At 40.4% G+C, this 19,349-nt stretch overlaps 1 protein-coding gene across 4 annotated transcripts in view; it reads right to left on the reverse strand.

Moving 5' to 3' along the window:
• The window catches only part of EML4 (EMAP like 4), a 98,002-nt gene that overhangs the window by 55,135 nt on the left and 23,518 nt on the right, over positions 1 to 19,349 (reverse strand). For 2 of the 4 annotated variants that reach the window (XM_064164394.1, XM_064164393.1), the window contains exons 1-2: positions 7,037 to 7,162; positions 991 to 1,164 (exon numbers count right to left, since the gene is read on the reverse strand). In XM_064164394.1, coding sequence (XP_064020464.1) covers positions 991 to 1,164; positions 7,037 to 7,143 — 281 coding nt within the window. In that variant the 5' untranslated portion in view covers positions 7,144 to 7,162. Of the gene's footprint in view, positions 1 to 990; positions 1,165 to 7,036; positions 7,167 to 19,349 lie in introns of those variants that run through there. The other 2 variants (XM_064164396.1, XM_064164395.1) reach the window with 2 other exon arrangements.

Raw genomic sequence — 19,349 nt, forward strand, 5'->3', positions numbered from 1 at the left:
CAATGCAAGACAACAATCCTGTGAACTACAGCAAATTTCAGAGCAACAAATTTTGTTTAAGAGCTTGTGTCAGTATCCTAAATGCCAAACACTAAAAGAATTCCACACCTTCCAAAACAGTAAGGTGACAAAGTAACAAAAAAATAAAGAAAACAAATTGAGTGAACTGCATGGGCTTGAAATCCAGAAATCAGCACCCAGGTTCTAAATTCCATTTCCTTGACTTTAAAACACTATTTTAAAAAAGTAAGCTTATTTTCTCTCTGCCTAATTCCCACTAAAATCAGTGGGAACTTAGAGGCCATCCTAAGTAAACTAAGTCAAGGCAGTCAGCTCTGATTTGAGTGTAAAACCAGAACTTCTCTCATGAAAAACAAATCAAACCAAGCAAACAAAACAAAACAAAAAACTCGACCCACCCAAACCAAACAATTGACACCCCCAAAAAAGAAAAAAAAAAGTGAAGCAAATCACCCTGCAACTTCACAGGGGTTCAAAAGGGAAAGGATGCAAAATAAATAAATTCAAACCGCAGTCACTTTAAAGAATAACTGCAGAAGAAAAACTGAAGGTAGAGTTGCAATGATACTACTGTTTAACACATGCTGTGACAGAAGACAATAAACGGTCATGTGCAAAACGCAGTCCACAGTTTAGCTATGCCAGACAATGAAGTGTATCTTGAAAAGTATCAGGTCAAAGTATTTTAGAATCATGACCAATTAGAAGTAATCTAGCATATGAGGATTTCAATCACAGAGCATAAAAAGCCACCTACATAACCTTAACATTTCACCCAAAGAAATACTATGGGGATTATGTATTTGCTCTGTTGCAGTGCATGCCGAAGGCATCTTCTCTGGCACCAAAAATATCAAACATTTATTAACTTGACCATGAGAATGAACTGTTTCACATGACTTGTTGTCAAATATGAACTCAGTATCATTACAATCATTTTCTAGTTCTGTACTGTGGTAGTGTGAAAACCTTTTAGCTGGAGCAGAACTCTTGCTTTCTTGAGTTTGCCTGTGTGTTTGGAGAGTCTGTGAGGAGGGCTGGGGAGAAGGTGATGCTTGAGTTTGTGGACTTTGATCATTAGAATGAGATTCCTCTTTTTTTTCTTTCTGTCCTGGAGGCTTTTCCTTCTTTTTTTCTGTACTGCTGCAAAATAAATTATAACATAGTGGAAAAAAAAAAAAAGAAGAAAGAGAACAAGCACATAAATGAAAATGGTGAGAGAAAATTCTTCCTGTGAAAAGATGGGAGATGCATGTAACAACTTACAACATATAACCACCAAAATAATGCTTTGATGCTTTACTCACTCTTCAGGTTAGCATTCTGCTAAAGTAAGATTTATTTACAAGGTCCACCAGTAACAAAGGCAAGGGACGTGTGGAAGATTGCTTGCTTATTTTTACTGTGCCAGTTTGCTCTGATTTTAGAATGAGTACAAGTTTGACTTGAGTACATCCCTCGTTCATGGGTGCTTCTACAGCCTTTGAGGCTGACATGACATGCCTGCCAACTCTCAGAAAAAACAAAAATCATCCTCTGGCTCAGCTCAGTGCCCACCTCACCACCCTGCCAGCCCAGGCTCAGTGCAAGTGAAAGGCAGGAGTGTGACTTGCACTATGTCCAATTTGAAGCCTGCAATGAAACCAACATATCAACATCTCTATACTTCTGGACATGCATGATACTGCTTATCTTTGTGCTACCACCAAAAGAGAAATTCTGTTCCTGGTCCCTCAGCTTTCCATGGTTGTATCAGCATTCAAAGGAAATCACCCCGAAAACTCATTGCTGTTTTGATCCTTAGTTGACTAACATCAGAATGTGTCACCACTTTTTTAAGTCACAGTATCACAGTATCACCAAGGTTGGAAGAGACCTCACAGATCATCAAGTCCAACCCTTTACCAGTGCCCAAGGCTAAGTAAATGACAGCTAAGAATATGTTTTTTTTCCTAGTCCTTATTTATTAGGCTAACACTTAAAATAGTTAAAAATCACATAATTAATAATCTTTAATTCATTAAATACATAACCAAATGTGCACTATATAAACAGAAATATTATTTACAAGGCTCTCCTATAAAATAGCATGCTTTGCAATACACTGGATCACACAAACAGCCGCAGCACCTGAAAGAAAAGTATTACTGTATTACACAGGCTACACTTTTAATACTAAATAAAACTGTTTAAAGGCAAATGTCTTAGTAAACAAACAAAGCATGATACAAACAGTGGCTAAAAAAAGGAAATATAAAGATTTTTTTCTTAGGTTTAAAGTAACCTGAGAAGCAAAATTAAAAAAAAGTATTTTACTAACAGGGAGAATCCAGATTTTTCCTCCCCGACACCAATTCTTTGTCCAAACCCTTCTGTAGTCTTAATCATTTGTGGTTCTGTTTACAGAACCATACTAGGTTTCATTGTTTTTGAATTCAAAACAATGAAACCTAGTAAGACAACATTCAAAATAAATGAGTAAAAATGGCCCTCCCGTTTTAACAGCACATTCACAAGACCCTCCTCTGGCTTAGAAGCATTCAAGAACATGAAAAATACATTTATAGCTATTACCCAGGATTTCTTCTGTAAATCAAATTACTTGTTAAATATGTCAATACAATCCCTCAATGTAACATTTTATTTACAGAAAGAGAGGTGAAAACAAAACATGTGAAGGCATATACGTGATTACAGAGAACAAAGCCTGAAGAACAGTGGGATTTTGGTCAGTAATTTATAGAAGCCTTTAACTAGAAGCATAAAGAATAAAAAAAAAGATTTTTTTTTTTAATTAGAAGACTTAGCTTGGATTGCTGAAGGCAAAAGCACACTACACAATCTTCATCTTTTCACAGTCTGTGGTAACAAATGCAGTACTGTGAAATAAATCCTTGGATTCTCTGGTCACTAAGCAAAACACATCTCTCTCTTCTTACTCCAGCAGGTAGAGTTAGACACCTTTGCATTCATTCTCCCATAAGTGCAAAATTTCTCATGGTGACAGACCTTTTTGGTGTGTTTTTAAAAAGAAAATGAAGACATGCTTCCAACTTTCCTTTGATTTAGGGTTTTCAAAATATAGTTCAGCACAAGGATGTGGGAGGCAGGAGGAGGCAGAACACACAAATGTAATGACCTCCTTACCTTCGGCTTGCAGGTCTACAAACAACGGTCCTAACTTGGTCCAGAGCAATGGCTTACACTACCATCAAGTTTTGTCTTCAACGGTGGCATAAAAGAATTCATCTGTTAAGTCATTACTAGCTGTCTCTTTCCTCTTTTTATTTGTAGTATCTTGTTTACAACAACACACCAGAAATCAAGAGTATAGTTCAAGAGCGACAGGGAAGTACCAAGCAGAGTCCAGTTGAGTGTTATGAGGATGATTAGGTGACAGGAACATCAGTTTGATGAAGAAAGGCAGAAATTCACATTGTGTTCAGGTGACTGCTACATGCTGACAGCATATAACTTACCCACCTGGTCTCATATTTTGTATCTTCTTACCCAAACCTGTTTAGCTCATCTGATCAACAGCCTAGAAACCACAGCTTCAGTGTGGCAGTATTTTCAACGGCTTTACCGGACTTGTCAGTGACTATTTGCCATTAACTTCAATCCTTAAATTCTCTGCTGGACCACTCTGACTTCTCTGAGATACAGCACAAGGCATACTTTGGGTTGCGGCACGGTTCTTTCATCTACCAGCAGGTTGCAAGTGAGCTTCTTTTCTTGACTGCTATTTTCGTGTGAAAAGCAAATTATAGAGTCCTGATATTGAATATATTTGTACTGAATTTGCTTTGCTTTCTCCTGATAAGCTCTTCAGCTTAATTTACTATGATTGCTGTTGCACAGCAGTTCTCCCACTAATACCTCTTGAACTAGGTCTTGTGGAAAACTGAAACCAAATTAAAAAAAGCAAGCACCTTTTCTTGTGGGTTACTAAGAAAAGCTTTTTGGGGAAGGAGTCATTTAACGTGTCCAAACATTCTTTTCAAATCCCACATTGATGAAGAATTTCTTCAGTGTACATGTGAGCAACTGAGACCTATTATTATCTGCCCTATTTTTGCATAATCTCCAATATCCTTTAGCAAAATGTTTCATCCTTTGGATCTGTCAAAGGCTAACCCCTCCTGGGGGTGGTCTGAACCTGACCCCAGGTCCTCCTGACTCCACCCGGGGGTGGTCTAGAACCTGACCCCAAGTGCAATCGCTAACCCCCTGCCCCTTGCTATTAGGTCTCCTACAAAAGCAGAGGAACCTCCTGTTTCTCTCTCTCTCTGCTCTCCTTCCCCTGATAAGCACACCCTGTTCCAGCTGCTCCTACTTTGCCACCTGGCTAGCCAATGACCTTCTGAATCTACCTATACCCATTGCCATCCATCCGGTTTTGCATACATTTTGTATTAGTTTCCCTTCCCTATATATTTTTGTAACTCCCCTTACCTTAAATACCTTTTTTTTCCTCCTTTTAACTTCCAAATTGGAGCAAGACTATTCTTTGGGTGTTCTCTACCCCTTTTGCCCTTCTGCCTAAAAACAGAAGGGAGAGGGAACCTATATATATATATATATATGTATATATTATTGTTCTGTTAGGCTTCAAGTCTCCCGAAAGCTTAAACCAGGAGAGGGCCTCAATACATTGGTGACTATTCTGAAATATGAAGACTACTCCTAACAGAAGCCACTTTCAGAAGAATATGAAAAGAAAATAATCAAGCAGGTGTTTGTGACAATCATCAACAGTACAAAGTATAATCCTGTTTTCAACTCTAGTGATAGAACAAGGCATGTTTTGTGGTTTAAAGTGTTTTGGCACCTCTACCACAAGTCAGTTCCAGACTACAGGCCTGAAATTTCCTCAAATATATGTGACTTCATCTCTGCCAACGGGACATCATCTGTCTGTTTGTGCTACATTCCTGGGCTCTGGTTCTAGTAATAGCTAATATTTTAGCATACCTGTTGAAATGAAATGCGCTATTGAAATGTGCTGCTGCTGTGCAGCTGCAGAGGCCATCAGTGCATCTTCATGTCCTCAGTGTTACTAGATGGTAAAACAAGGATTAAACAGTCCAGGAAATGAAACAAGAAATTCTCAGAGATGACAGGTCTACAGAGGCCAGAGCCACTGAAACATGCAATGTAAAGACTGCACAAGATAGACACAAAACTTCAACAGCAGTAACATATATTTAGAATATGAAAATCTGTAGGCAGATCATGGGGGCTGTTTGGCAACTAAAATGTAATTTAACATCAACAGGTGACCATGCCCACATGCTGCATCACCTCAACTTCCATCCTGTAAAGAAAATCCTGGCCAAGCTGGGGTGGAGCATCCCACAACCAGCTGACATTCTCATTTTCAACTGTAGTAAGAATTTGGAAATACAGACCTTTACCCTAACTTTAAGGAAATGGGACTAGTGATATTCATTTAGGCCTCCTTCTTGGAACACTATTTGGTACTGCTGTTAAACACAACTATGAAGTCTGAGATTTGACATTTTCTTTCAACTTGCTTGAGCTGGCAATTTTACAAAAAGGCAAGTATATTTTCTTCCAAATAACAAATTTCACAAAGGAGTGTATAAAGACAGGAAGTGAAAGGAACTGCTGAAAAGATAACTGAAGATGGGACTTCAGCCTTCCTAAACAAGCCTTAAAGAAGAGACTAAGTGTCTTCAGATGTATTGAAAGCACCAAAACCTCCCCTGAACAGTTATTTGGATGCCTAGTGAGAGCTGCCCTCTTTTGACTTATCCAGGTCTCCTTTTAAAGACCTTAACTCAGATGAAAGGGATGCCAGCCACTCCACTCTGCTCTTTCTCTGTAGTCAAGTGTTGAGCAGCCAATGAATCAAGAAGGTGATTCAGCACAAATGCAAACTGAACACCACGGGAACAAGACTGGCTCTCATCAAAGTGCCAAGAGCCACAGGGGTAAGATTAATGGAAAAGTGCTAAGAAATTCCTTCTTGCAGGAATGCTTTTGTCCCAGTGCCTGTCACACTAGCAGAGAGAGACAGACAACTATCACTTTCTGATTTACTTTTTTAAAATGAGCAAAGATTCAGTAAAAAGAAACATATGCAATGCTACATCAAGGAGAAAAGCAAAGAGCAGGGCATTACCATTGCTTCCCAAATTCTAAAGGGCACTAAAGCTTGCTCTAGTTTGCTTTCACACAGATTATATTTGCATACAGTGTTTTTAATCCCCAAAGTACATAATTTCCCTGTCTTGTTGTATAGCACAGTTTTTATACCCAAACTAGAAGACAAACCAGCTACTGAAGACTACTCCAGAGAGTTCACACAATTTGCCACAGTTTTACATAAGAATGTTCTCTGTCTTGTGGCTGTATCTGGCATCCTGCCCTTTCCAACAAAAAGAAATAGGTGCAAAACCTAGAGATTAAAGAAGCACTATTCTAGCAGACCCACAGATGAAAGTAGTTACACAACTATTCTGTTTACTCCTGCAGCCCAGGAAAAAAAAAGCCCTATTGTTTGGTGCTCAGCTCACTGAAGTTCATGCAGTATTGTTTTTACACACTTGAGATCTGATACAGATATTCCTAATGAAGACTAAGTAGCCATATTTCAGAGTAGTATTTTCTACATAAAAATGTAACCTTTTACCTTGCGCAACTCATTACTGTTTCAAAGCTATTATCTACTCTTTACAATGGTGTGAGTTTTGTCCTTTAGTTTCCTTGGGAAAAAAAGGAAAAAATCAAGGAAAAAAGATGCAGATTAATTTTCCATTTATATTGGCTTTTCTGCCTCTTACTGAGAATGCATTTTGGACACTATACACTACAGAAATACTCTCCATTCCTGATTTCTTTTTAGAACCCAGCAGCACGATGCATCTCCAAAGTTTATTTACTAGACACGATGAAGCTTTGTTGAGGGTCATGCAGAAACAAAAACTCTTCCTCTGTTTCCTTCTCTGTCAAGAAACATACAACTTAAATTTTCATAACAAATAGGTACCTTTTTGCAGCAGATGAAAAGGTTTCTTTTCTGGCAACAGAAACAGATGAACTGTGGCTTGTTTTCCTGCTTCCTGTACTCCCATTAGTTATACAGGACATTGACATAGCTTCATGGAGGCTCGGCTGACCTAGAAAAAACAAATAATGAAGAACATAAGATTTTATAGCTGCATCCGTACCTATTTGAAAAACCAAATGCTCTGAGATGTAGACCTGGTACCAAATGGCAGTAGTCCCAGCATTCAGGACATTCATCTGGCCTGTACCCAGTGAAACACACTCATGAAACTAGGCAGCTGGAGACAGGAGATCTGGGACACTAAGACAAGTAAGAATACCCTCTGATAGGGGTCACCTTCTCTACTGCCATGATGCCAGAAAATACTTGAATTCAGTGACATGCCACATCTGTCTCCCATATGGGACAGATGAACTCCATCTACTGGCAACAGATGGAGTTCATCTATCCCATAACAGGAAAAGAATCTTTGCACTTGAGTTGGCTGAGTTCACTGACAAAGTTTTAAACTAGTTATAAAAAGGGGGACAGGGATGTTGTTGGCCTTTCCAATGAGAACCCTGGATGTAGTAGCCCAGCACTTGCGGAGAAGTGTGTTGGCATCACAGATGCCAACTCAACTGCATCCCTGAAATGTGTATACACCAATGCATGTAGCTTAGGCAATAAATAGGAGGAGCTGGAGGCTACTGTGCCACAGGGAAACTATGATGCAGCACCCATTGCGGAAACCTGGTGGGATGAATCCCGCAACTGGAGTGCTGCAATTGATGGATACCAACTTTTCAGAAGGAGCAGGCAAGGAAGAAGAGGTGTCAGAGTGGCCTCTATGTTAGGGAGACATAGAGGAAAGGATACAAATTAATGAAGGTGACGATAGGGTTGAGGCCTTATGGGTAAGAGTCAGGAGTAAGGCCAGCAAAAGCAGCCTGTTACAGACCACCCAACCAGGATGAAGAGGCAGATGAAATTTTTTGTAAGCAGTTAAAAAAGTTTTTACAAGCACTACCCCTTGTTCTTGTGGGGGACTTCAACTTTCCAGATGTCTGCTGGAAATGCAATACAGCAGGGAGAGAACAGTTCTAGAAGTTTTTGGAGTGTGTGGAGAACAATGTTCTGACACAATTGGTGAGGGAGCCAACCAGGGAAAGTGTCCTCCTGGACCTGCTTCTTGAGAACAAGAAGAACTCATGGGGGAAGTAAAGGCTGGAGACCATCTGGAGCTCAGCAATCATGAGATGACTGAGTTCTCTACCTTTGGGGAAATAAGCAGAGATGTTAGTAAAACTGCCACCTTGAATTTCCTGAGGGCAAACTTTGGCCTGCTCAGAAGACTGATTGACAAAGCCCCTTGGGAAGCCACTATGAAGAAAGGTTGGACATATGTCAAGAGGGAAGTCTTAAAGGCACAGGAAAATGAGTCAATTGGGAAGGCGTCTGACCTGGCTCAACAGGGACCTTTGGCTGTGCCTGAAGAAAATAGGAGAGTCTACAACCTTTGGAAGAGGTGACAGGCCACTCAAGAGGACTATAAAGATGTAGTGAAGCTATGTGGGGAGAAAATTAGGAGAGCCAAAGTACAGCTAAAGTCCAAACTAGCTACAGCCATTAAGGATAATAAGAAATGTTCCTATAGATTCATTAATGACAAAAGGAGGACTAGGGAAAATCTCCATCCTTTATTGGATGCAGAGGCAAACATAGTAACTAAGGATGAGGAGAACGCTAAGCAGAATGCCTACTTTGCCTCAGTCTTTAGCACTGCATCCAGCAGTTCCCTGGACATCCAGCCTCGTGAACCAGAAGTCAGGGGGGGAATGAGAATAAGGTCATCATAATAAAAGAGGAAGTGATAAATGACCTGCCATGACGCTTAGACACACATAAATCTATGGGCCCGATGGCTTACACTTAAGGCTGCTGAAGGAGTTGGCAGTCATGCTCGCTGAGACACTTTCCTGTAGTTACCTGAAGTCCCAGCTAAGTGGGGAGGTCCCAACAGACTGGAGGGCAGTATCCTCCAGACAGAAAGCTCCAAATGAGACATGCAGTCATCCCCTTGTTTTCTGGAGTTGTGGATACAGAGGCTCAGAGACAAATTACACTTGAACAGAGAAAGAAGTATTAGCAGCCTATGAAGGAGTAAAAACAGCTTCTGAAGTGATTTGAACTGAGTCACAACTTCTTTTAGCCCCTAGACTGCCAGTTTTCAACAGGATGTTCAAAGGCTGAAGTTCATAACTGCATCATGCCACAGACGCAACCTGGTCTAAGTGGATGGCTTTGATAACCCAATGAGCACGAATGGATAATCTCAATTTACCTGGTCTGATCGAAGTGATCACCAACTGGCCAGAAGGCACAGACTGTACAAAACCCCTACAGGAGAGAGTAACTCCTGCTGAGGAATCTCCTCCTTCCTGTTGTCTTGTTGGGAACAAGTGAAGATGGAAGTCAGCAGTCTGGAATCCTACCAGGAGAGTTACTCAAGTGAGAGATGGAGAAGGAGAATCCAATCAATTCACTCAGGTAAAAGCTGTCCAACTTGCTCTTGATGTGACTGAATGTGAAAATTTGCCTATCCTTTACCTCTACATCGACTCATGGATGGTAGCCAATGCTCTATGGGGTTGGCTAAAGGACTGGAAGAAGAATGGTTGGCAGAGGAAAGGAAAGCCTATTTGGTGTGCAGGACACTGATGCACGACTGGAGAGAATTCCAGTGAAGGTGCGGCACGTAGACACAGACATGCCCAAGAGCAGAGCCACTGAGGAACACCAACACAACCAGCAGGCAGACCAAGCTGCTAAAATTTCTCAAGTTGATACCAACTCTGATCTTGACCTTGATTGGAAACACCGAGGTGAACTGTTCTTAGCTCGGTGGGCCCATGATTCGTCTGGGCATCACGGCAGAGATGCAACATACTGATGGACATGCGATGGGTAAATTGTCCTATGTACTTGTCCATGGACGCTATCACCCAAGTCATCCATGACTGTGACATTTGTGCTGCTATTAAGCAGGCTAAGCAAATCAAGCCCTTATGGTATGGTGAGAGATGGTCACAGTACAAGTATGGTGAAGCCTGCAGATTGAATATATCACTTTACCTCGATCTCATTCTGGCAAGCAGTATGTGCTGACGATGGTAGAGGCCAGCACTGGATGGCTGGAAACCTATCCAGTTCCACATGCTACTGCACATAACACCATTCTTGGCTTGGAGAGACAAATCATGTGCAGACATGGAACTCCAGAGAGAATCGAGTCAGACAATGGCACTCATTTCAAGAACAATCCAGTGAAAAACTGGGCCAAAGAGCATGGCATTGAGTGGATCTACCACATACCCTACTATGCACCAGCTTCAGGGAAGATTGAGCGCTACAACGGTTTGCTGAAAACCACCCTAAAAGCCATGGGAGGTGGAACTCTGAAAATCTGGGACAAGCATTTAGCACAAGCAACTTGGTTGGCAAATATTAGGGGTTCCATAAACAGAGCAGGACCTGCACAATCACATTTAGTACAATCAGTGGATGGTGATAAAGTCCCTGGTGTACGTGGAAAGAATCTGTTAGGGAAAACTGTTTGGGTATTTTCTCCTTCAGGCGAAGGGAAACCTGTCCGAGGGGTGGTTTCTACTGAGGGTCCTGGTCACACATACTGGGTAATGCAGGAGAATGGTGAAGTCAGTGTGCTCCACAGAGAAACCTAACTTCAGCTGAGAGATTTTAAATTCAGACTGTATGATACAATCTGTTAGGAGATTCTGTCTCAGATAAAATATAGCATCCAAAGGAAGAATCAAAGAGGAATCTACAGTTACAGGAGCATGAACTCTAAGTCGCCTGGAAATTCCTGGTTTTGTCTCATATGTGAAGAAACAAATTGTTTCCTGTTTTCTGAGCCTACATCTGTGATGGCCAGAATGAAGAATAAACTAAAAATATGAACTTGACTATTGTGCTGGTTTGAGGCTAACTGGTACATTTTAATGAGAGAAATCAGATCATTGGTTGTGAAAAGAAAATAATGATTATGTCTATATCATTCACTGGTTTGCTTAGAGATGATAAAAAGGAGGGAATGGCCTCACGCTGTGACTAGGTAGGTTCAGGCTGGACATTAGAAAACATCTTTTCACAGCAAGAGTGGCCAGGCATCGGAATGAGCTGCCTAGGGAGGTGGTTGAGTCACCAATCCTGGATCTGTTTAAAAGTCATTTGCAGATTGTTTCACCTCTGTTGCTAAAAATCATTACAGCTCAGAGAATACAGCGTGAAGGTTAATGCTTTCAGTTTGTTTGGTTTTATACTGAATTGAAAAGAAGCTGCAGATAGAAGGTGTCTCTACACTGAAAGAATTATGCTATTTAACGGTTGTGATGTTAATGATTCAAATACCGTAATTTTTAGCTTGTTTTCAGTTGCCCCTTCCATCTTCACAGATCATGACTTTTGAGTGCATTAACTTTTGTACAATTAGTGAGTTTCTGATCTAGTTCATGTCTTAGAATAATTTGCCACAGAGAGTGAACATTAGAGACTCTCTCTGGGGATGAATTAAGACTGTACTTGTGAAGAAGGCTGTAGTCTGTCAGATGTTCACAGCAGAAGTTCGAAACTATGCAGTGAATGTGGGAGGGATTGCAAGAAGACAGGAGGAGCAAAGGCTCTTCTATTTAAAGAGCTAAATGTTAGCCTGGAAATCGGCTTCCAGACCTGTCTCTGCTACAGACCAATAAAATACAAGATATTCCACTCAAACCTTACATTTCACCCTTTCCCACTAATCGTGGGTCTCTGCTTTTCTGTACGTATATCTTATTTCAAAGGTCTTGTCCATAAGTGTTTTCCCCCCTCCTCCCTTTCAGTACTATACTTACACTTTTCCCCTCCAAAGCATTACATGACCTGATAAAAATTCCTGGGCTAATCTCACATAAAGTATCCAAAAATCAGGGGTCACTTAACCTCAATTCTACATCCCTATTTTACAAACAAGTTGTTACTGCACCCCATGGGTTTGTAGTGCCCAGTCACTCTGATTTCAGCAATAAGCTGACAGCAAAATAACAGGTCTGTGTTCATGTCAGGCTGGGAATATTATGAGTTGGATAAGGCATGAGGCCACACATAGAAGACAGAAGTGAGTAAAGCAGTAGTCAGGGAGAATCAGCTGTTCTGTGTACCAAGGAGAAAGTCACACAGATGCATCCTTTGAACAATACAGATTTGGCAGTCTGAGAAGCAATTTTGTTCTTATTTTAAATAAGCACTTTACACAGGAGAGATACTCATTATGGGAGTATTGCATTTCAGAACTATTTAGATGAACGCAGAAGTGGGCTGATCTAGGCTAACCACAGACTGCTTCAAACACACCAAGCAGCATGTGATCACATCTGAGATTCAGATCAGGAAAACCAAAAGAAGCATGAACGTCCCAGGAAGAAATGAGAATAAAGGAATCTGAAGAAAGTAAAGCACACTTAAATACAGAAACACTGCAAACGTCATTGTTCTCCATATATCAGCATAGTGTAATTCCTTCCAACCTTCTCAGAGAACTGTTTCATTTGCAACATATGCATTTGGAATACACGTTTTAAAAGTTAATATCCTGAATGAACATCTAGAGCTCAGGAGATTTTACCCCCATGCGTAAGTTAGATGCAAGAATAATGAGCTTTAAAAGCACTTTTAGTATTAGAAGCCTATAAATTAGCTTCTTTTATTTTCAGTGACAAAGTGAATTATCTTCTTTGTGGAGATTCATAATATCAAGGCCTATGATTCACTCCTGAACTGCATATGACCTTAGCATCTCCATCTGCTCATTGTAACAGATCAATGCCTCTCCAACCAGCACCAGCACAGCTTTCCAGAAACATGAATCAGGAGACATAACAGGGGTAATTCTCAGTATGGTGGGGAAAGCATGCGGTGGGAAGTGTAAAGAATACACTTCTCCTGCAAAGGTACAGGAACTTACTAAGATGGGGAACATATTGCTCAGCTTTCTCCAGTAAGGAGAGCATTGATATTTTGTACACTGACAACATCTAGAAAAATTCCCACTGCGAGGTATGAAAAGTGTTTGTTCCTGCCTACATTTACGGACAAAAATGATTCAGAACAAAACTGTACATCGATGTATACTCCTTACTGGAACCCAGGCTGCTCCAAGCAATAAAGAACACAGTAACAGCTGAAAACAAAGGAGCAGTATGGCAGCTTTTGGGTTGTTTTTCCATGAAGTGCATGCTGGAGATAGATTTGCAGAGTACCTACTAATTTAAAAAATTAAGTTTGAGATGAAGATTTCTGAAGCAAAGTAAAACTGTCTCTTCTAAAATGACTTACAATTATACAAAATCCTGTTCTCTTGAACTATTTCTTGAAAAAGGGAGCAAAACAACTGGACAGACTGAAGCATCTAGGGAAAACTACATGGACTGATGGTGAAAACACATCAGGCTGCCTTACACTCCAGAAAAAAATTTACACTCAACATGCAATAAACTGTAATGCCAAGAAAAACAACGGGAAAAAAACCTCAACCGAAAACACTAAACCAAACATCCCTAAGAACGAGCCCCTTTCCAGTGCCTAGATATTCAAAATCATCACAGACTGAAGTGGTATTTTTTTCTTCCTGGTTAATGGATTCATCTCTGTTCTGATAATTTTCAGAGAATTGTATCTGTTGAATTCAAAAGAAGCATTCCATTAACATCTGCCAAGTACACAAGTGTGTGAATGAAAGATAAGTAGGAAAAGTAGGATTAGAGAAAACAGACTGCAATGAACCAAGAATCTGTTTCCAACTCTGATTAGTTGGCTGGGGAGAAAACTAAAGCCAAGCTGCAAGAGACAGTGGTTAAGTTCTGAAAAAGTGGGTCCTGTGATAACAGGACAGCTTTCCTTTCCAAATACACACATAAAAGTGCCAGAGTTACGGACCAGTTTGCAATTCACTTCTTTTCCCCAAACTCCAAAGTTACAGAGTTTTATGTTAAAATATCATTTATTATTAATTGTCTTAACTAGAATAACTATTTGCTTTTTGGTTTTGTATTTGCTGATATACTGACAGATACACTACCTTTCTTTCACCCAAAAAACCCACTTTTTAAAAATTCTGCTCTTCCTCAGGTAGTTTTGACTTAAAGTAAGCACAGCAGTGTAGATGCAGCTACACTAAAATGACTTTTCTGGACACTTTATTCAACATGACTTAGAATCACAGAATCAACCAGGTTAGAAGAGACCTCCAAGATCATCCAGACCAACCTAGCACCCAGCCCTAGCCAATCAACCAGACCATGGCACTAAGTGCCTCAGCCAGGCTTTGCCTGAACACCTCCAGAGACAGTGACTCCACCACCTCCCTGGGCAGCCCATTCCAATGCCAATCACTCTCTCTGACAACAACTTCCTCCTAACATCCAGCCTGAACCTCCCCTGGCACAACTTGAGACTGTGTCCCCTTGTTCTGTTGCTGCTTGCCTGGCAGAAGAGACCAACCCCACTTGGCTACAACCTCCCTTCAGGTAGTTGCAGACAGCAATAAGCTCTGCCCTGAGCCTCCTCTTCTCCAGGATAAACACCCCCAGCTCCCTCAGCCTCTCCTCATGGGGCTGCGCTCCAGGCCCCTCACCAGCTTTGTCGCCCTTCTCTGGACGTTCCAGTGAGGTTCCAGTACCTCAATATCTCTCTTGAATTGAGGAGCACAGAACCGAACACAGCACTCAAGGTGTGGCCTGACCAGTGCTGAGTATAGGGGCAGAATAACCTCCCTTGCCCTGTTGGCCACACTGTTCTTGACCCACGCCAGGATGCCACTGGCTTTCCTGCCCACCTGCTGGCTCATGTTCAGCTACTATATCCCAGCACCCCCAGGTCCCTTTCTTCCTGGCTGCTCTCCAGCCACTCTGTCCCCAGCCTGTAATGCTGCTTGGGTTGCTGTTGTGACAAAAGTGTAGAACCCTGCACTTGGCCTTGTTAAATCTCATCCCATTGGCCTCTGCCCACCCATTCACCCTGTCCAGGTCCCTCTGCAGGCCTCTCCTACCCTCCAACAGATCAACATCTGCTCTTAGCTTGGTGTCATCTGAAACCAATTCCCTGGTCCAGATCATCAATAAAGACATTGAACAGGACTGAGCCCAGCACATATCACAACAAAAAGGGTTTATTTATACTGGTTTTGTCTGGTTTACTTTAATTACTTTTACAATGAGCCCTATGATATTCAAATCTTCCAACAACATTGGAATGACGTGTTTTCAGCAACACTTGAAAAAAGAATTCTCTATTTCAAATACATTACATGCCTAGAAGATTTGTGCAAAGAAAATTGATGACTTTAAGGGTGGAAATGAGTACTCTAAGTGTACCATGTGTGGTCAACCACACTTATTGGTCACCAGTAAACCCAAACAGGTGAACCACAGAAAAACATGACTGAAACATTACTAAGTGTAGCAGAACCTAAGACATTTTTCTGTACTTTAAAACAGAGACATCAAAAACAAACTAGAAATTATGACAAAGCCTAACGTTCCTTCGAGATGCTGTAATGAATGACACCAAAGCAATTTACTGTAGTCACCACTTTGCTTCCAACATTTCAAGAGATGTCAAGTGTCTCAAAACTGCTGGGAGATGCTGGCAAAGAAACAGCTTGGGAGAACTGAGACTTTTTTTGAAAGGACTACTGTGTTCTGAATTGTAGGGAAATATCTTCTTCAGCACTTGGTTTCATTCAACTTCGTCACTTACACAGTAATCAAATGCTGATTGAGACTTCTTAAGTAGGAAAAATTAACAAATACTACAGGCCAGGGCAAAACACTAATTCTCAAATAACATCACAAAAAAAAAATCAGGAAAAACAACAACTTAGTTTGTTATCTATGGGTTATCCTTCATCTTCTTTAATCATCTAATTTTAAGGAAAAAATACCTTTTGACAAACTTTATCATTCTTATTATTTTTTTCTCTAGTGTAAAGAAAAACAAACAAGAGATTTTTAAAATACTTTTTAACTGAAGTGTGATGGTTTGGGTGTTCCCCACTCCCCCACACTTTGGAAAATCACCCAGACTAGACTCAGTCACTGGAAATGTGAAGAATGAAGCTGTATTTACAGCTCAGCACAATATACAAGCAGATATTTACAGTATCTACAGAAATATACACATTAAAAAGGTAATACAAAAACACAACAGCCCTCCCAGAAACCAGTCACCAGGAGGGGCTCTCAACCACCCTTCCACCTTCTCCCCACTCTTCTACCTTACCCCAGATCTTGCCTTATCTTCAAGGTGAGTTTTGAGGGTTGGCCATGGGAGGTAAGGAAGCAGATGGATTAGTCAGGCAAGTTAGGGAGAGAAGTTCATGCAGCCCGAAGAGACGGAGAGCGACTCTTATCTGTATTTATTGTTCTTCTACATCTCAGCAAGCCTATGAGGGCAGTAGCCATCACCACTGTTTCCTTTTCACAGCCTAGAATCTAATTCTTCTCACCAAAATATCCCAGCTAGGCTCAAACTAGCACATGAAGCCAGATTTCAAAAATCTCAACTGACAACTGGCTACTAAACTCACATTATTTGTCATGTCCTATTAAAACAAATGGAAACATCTGAATAGTTAATAGACTTCAATACACAACAGTGTGAGAATGTATAGCTAATGCCTAAATATACTAAGATATAACTGAATATCTCAGTATATAGGTATATAAATTAACTACACGATGAATAATTAGATATTTAGAGATTTCCTACATGGTTTTTATAGCTAGTGACTTGACCTGTCAACACATAGATTTCTAATGATTCTTGATCCTGCTAGAGACATAAAACTAGTTTTTCAGGTGTTATGCTCTTAAAAATATAAGTCAGTCCTGCCCAAGGCAGGGAATCTGAAGACGTCTTTGGCCTGGGACAGCCAAATGATTACTTAACCCACACAGCCCTTTTCCCTCCTCCCTCTCTACCACGTTATTCTTTTGCTATACTTTCCCAGAGGTACCATCTCCTTCCTCAAACAACTGCCAAGTGAGCTGCATCCAAGCAGAGAAAAGAAAATTTTAACTATGATAATCTGAACCAATTTGATATTCTTTGGTAAACAGTGATGAAAGAAGTACTCAAGTATTGAAAACACATACAGTTGTTATTTGAAAAGGTTAGCAGCACCATTCAACTCTTTCAACACTGCAATCTGGTGTTTGAGAAGCATCGTAGAGAACACCACAGCACTGCTCAGGAGAATTTGCCCACACTGCTCTAAAAAATGCGGTCAAATGCACAAAACATACACGAAACTAAGCAGCATATGGAAAAAGAATAAGGACATTTATCACAACTGAAAAAACACTCCTCTACAACACTGTGAGTGTCTTCTCCAATGAAGCAGGTTATTAGGTTACAGAAGTTTAAATGAAACAAAAAGAATTCCTCACTTGGTTTAGCTGGCCAGTGACCTTTAGTTCATTAATGCCCTATAGACCCAAATAAATGAAGACCATCAAGAAGAGTTAACAGAGGAAAATATTAATGCAGATGGAGGAAAAGACAGGAAAACATGTGGGAGAAACGCAGAAAAAACCCTGTATGCAGAAAGAACAGACAGCACTAAACCCAATACCTGGAAAATCCATTAAGAGCTCAAGAGTATCATTATTTGTTATGCGAGCATGCAGTCCGCAGACTTCAACTGCACTATTCCCATGAGCAAAATGACACATGCACTAGCTTGCCAGGTCAGTTTTAATATCAGGGATAAAAGCCTGTATCTTACCTCTGCCATAAGCACTTCTATTTTCTATTCCTTTAACATTTACTGATTAGGCAACATTCAGTTACTAGAACAATTCTTCACATTAAAATGTTAAGACTAACCCCACAAACGCCGGTCTGTCTTATGTTTTTGTTACTGAAGCTTGCTGAACATCTGAAGTCAATTTTTGTTAATATATAACAAAATGACTTAATGTGATTGAAATTAACCCACCCTTGAGAACAAATAAAAACCTGCACCTGAAGTGCTTTGATTACATTAGCAGAATGAGATGGAATGCAATGCAAGATATTAGTTAGGATTTTTCCCATTGAAGAGCCACACTGACGAGGCGAATGGAAGAGGAAGAAAGTGTCTCTGAGTTGCAGTTATAAGAATTCACTACACAAAGTAAAAAATAAAACTAAAAAATGTCAGTATTTCCAGTACATAGCTGCTTTTGCAAGTCCCCTGCTTTAAGTAAAAAAAATGCCTTTCAGTTTGTTGGCCTGCACCCTCATGGAAGATCCTCTCTGCAACCTGCCATGCACTGCTTCAAATTCATTTGTGAAATGAATTTGCATATGAGTTATTCAATATCAATTCCTGTCCAACAAAGGGAAATGTTCAGCCAAAGTTTTCACCTGTAACAATTCTCATTACTTCCAAGTCCAGAAAAAGGACACAAATTCCGTTTGTTCGTGGGGCAATATCAGATATACTTTCTGGTAGATGGTGACTTTTTCAGGCAAGAACTCATACCCCAGTGATGTGATTAGCCCAAGGTATTTTACTGGTGCCACAGCCTTGTCTCCACACTCAGAGCCTGAGGGATGAATTCTTCTGTTACACATATTTTGATACCCTGGAAGACTTTAACAGGCTTACCAGGCACCAGCTGTGATCCAATCTCTCTTGCTGGCAGCCACAAGCACCAGACTGCTTTTATGCTTTCTTTTCCTTCAGTGTCCAGGTGCTCTTTGTTTTGAAAGTTTTTGTGAACATTAACAGCATCAGTCATGTATCAGAGACATGTGGCAACAAGAGCATAAAACTGCCAAAGTGAAGAAATTCCTGCCTAAGAAAATCTTACCAAGCCATCTATTAAAGCAGTGAAAGAAATACAGGAGGGAAAAAAAATAAAATCCACAAGTGCACCCACACACTATGATCTCCAAACCTTGCCACTGCTGGGGACCTGATTCTTAATTATCCTTTTCAAGTTTCTAATCCTCAATATTATTTTCGGACCTGGTAACCTCTTTGTGTAGTTTAGGAGGAGTATACAGAGATGGAGAAGTACTACCAGAGTCTTTTCAGTTCTAAAAGATATTCTCTATTTAGAATTACTTTGCAATAAGAAGTACTGAAGAGGAAAAGAAGTAATGTGAGCATTCCCAGTCTGCTTTAAAAAGAACCAGACAAGCGCTAATTCTGTTGCAGTCCCTACTAGAGGTGTTTCATTTGGTATCTCCACTTTGTGCTTTAGTA

The sequence above is a fragment of the Pogoniulus pusillus genome, chromosome 25 (assembly GCF_015220805.1).
Source record: "Pogoniulus pusillus isolate bPogPus1 chromosome 25, bPogPus1.pri, whole genome shotgun sequence".
Lineage (NCBI taxonomy): Eukaryota > Metazoa > Chordata > Aves > Piciformes > Lybiidae > Pogoniulus > Pogoniulus pusillus.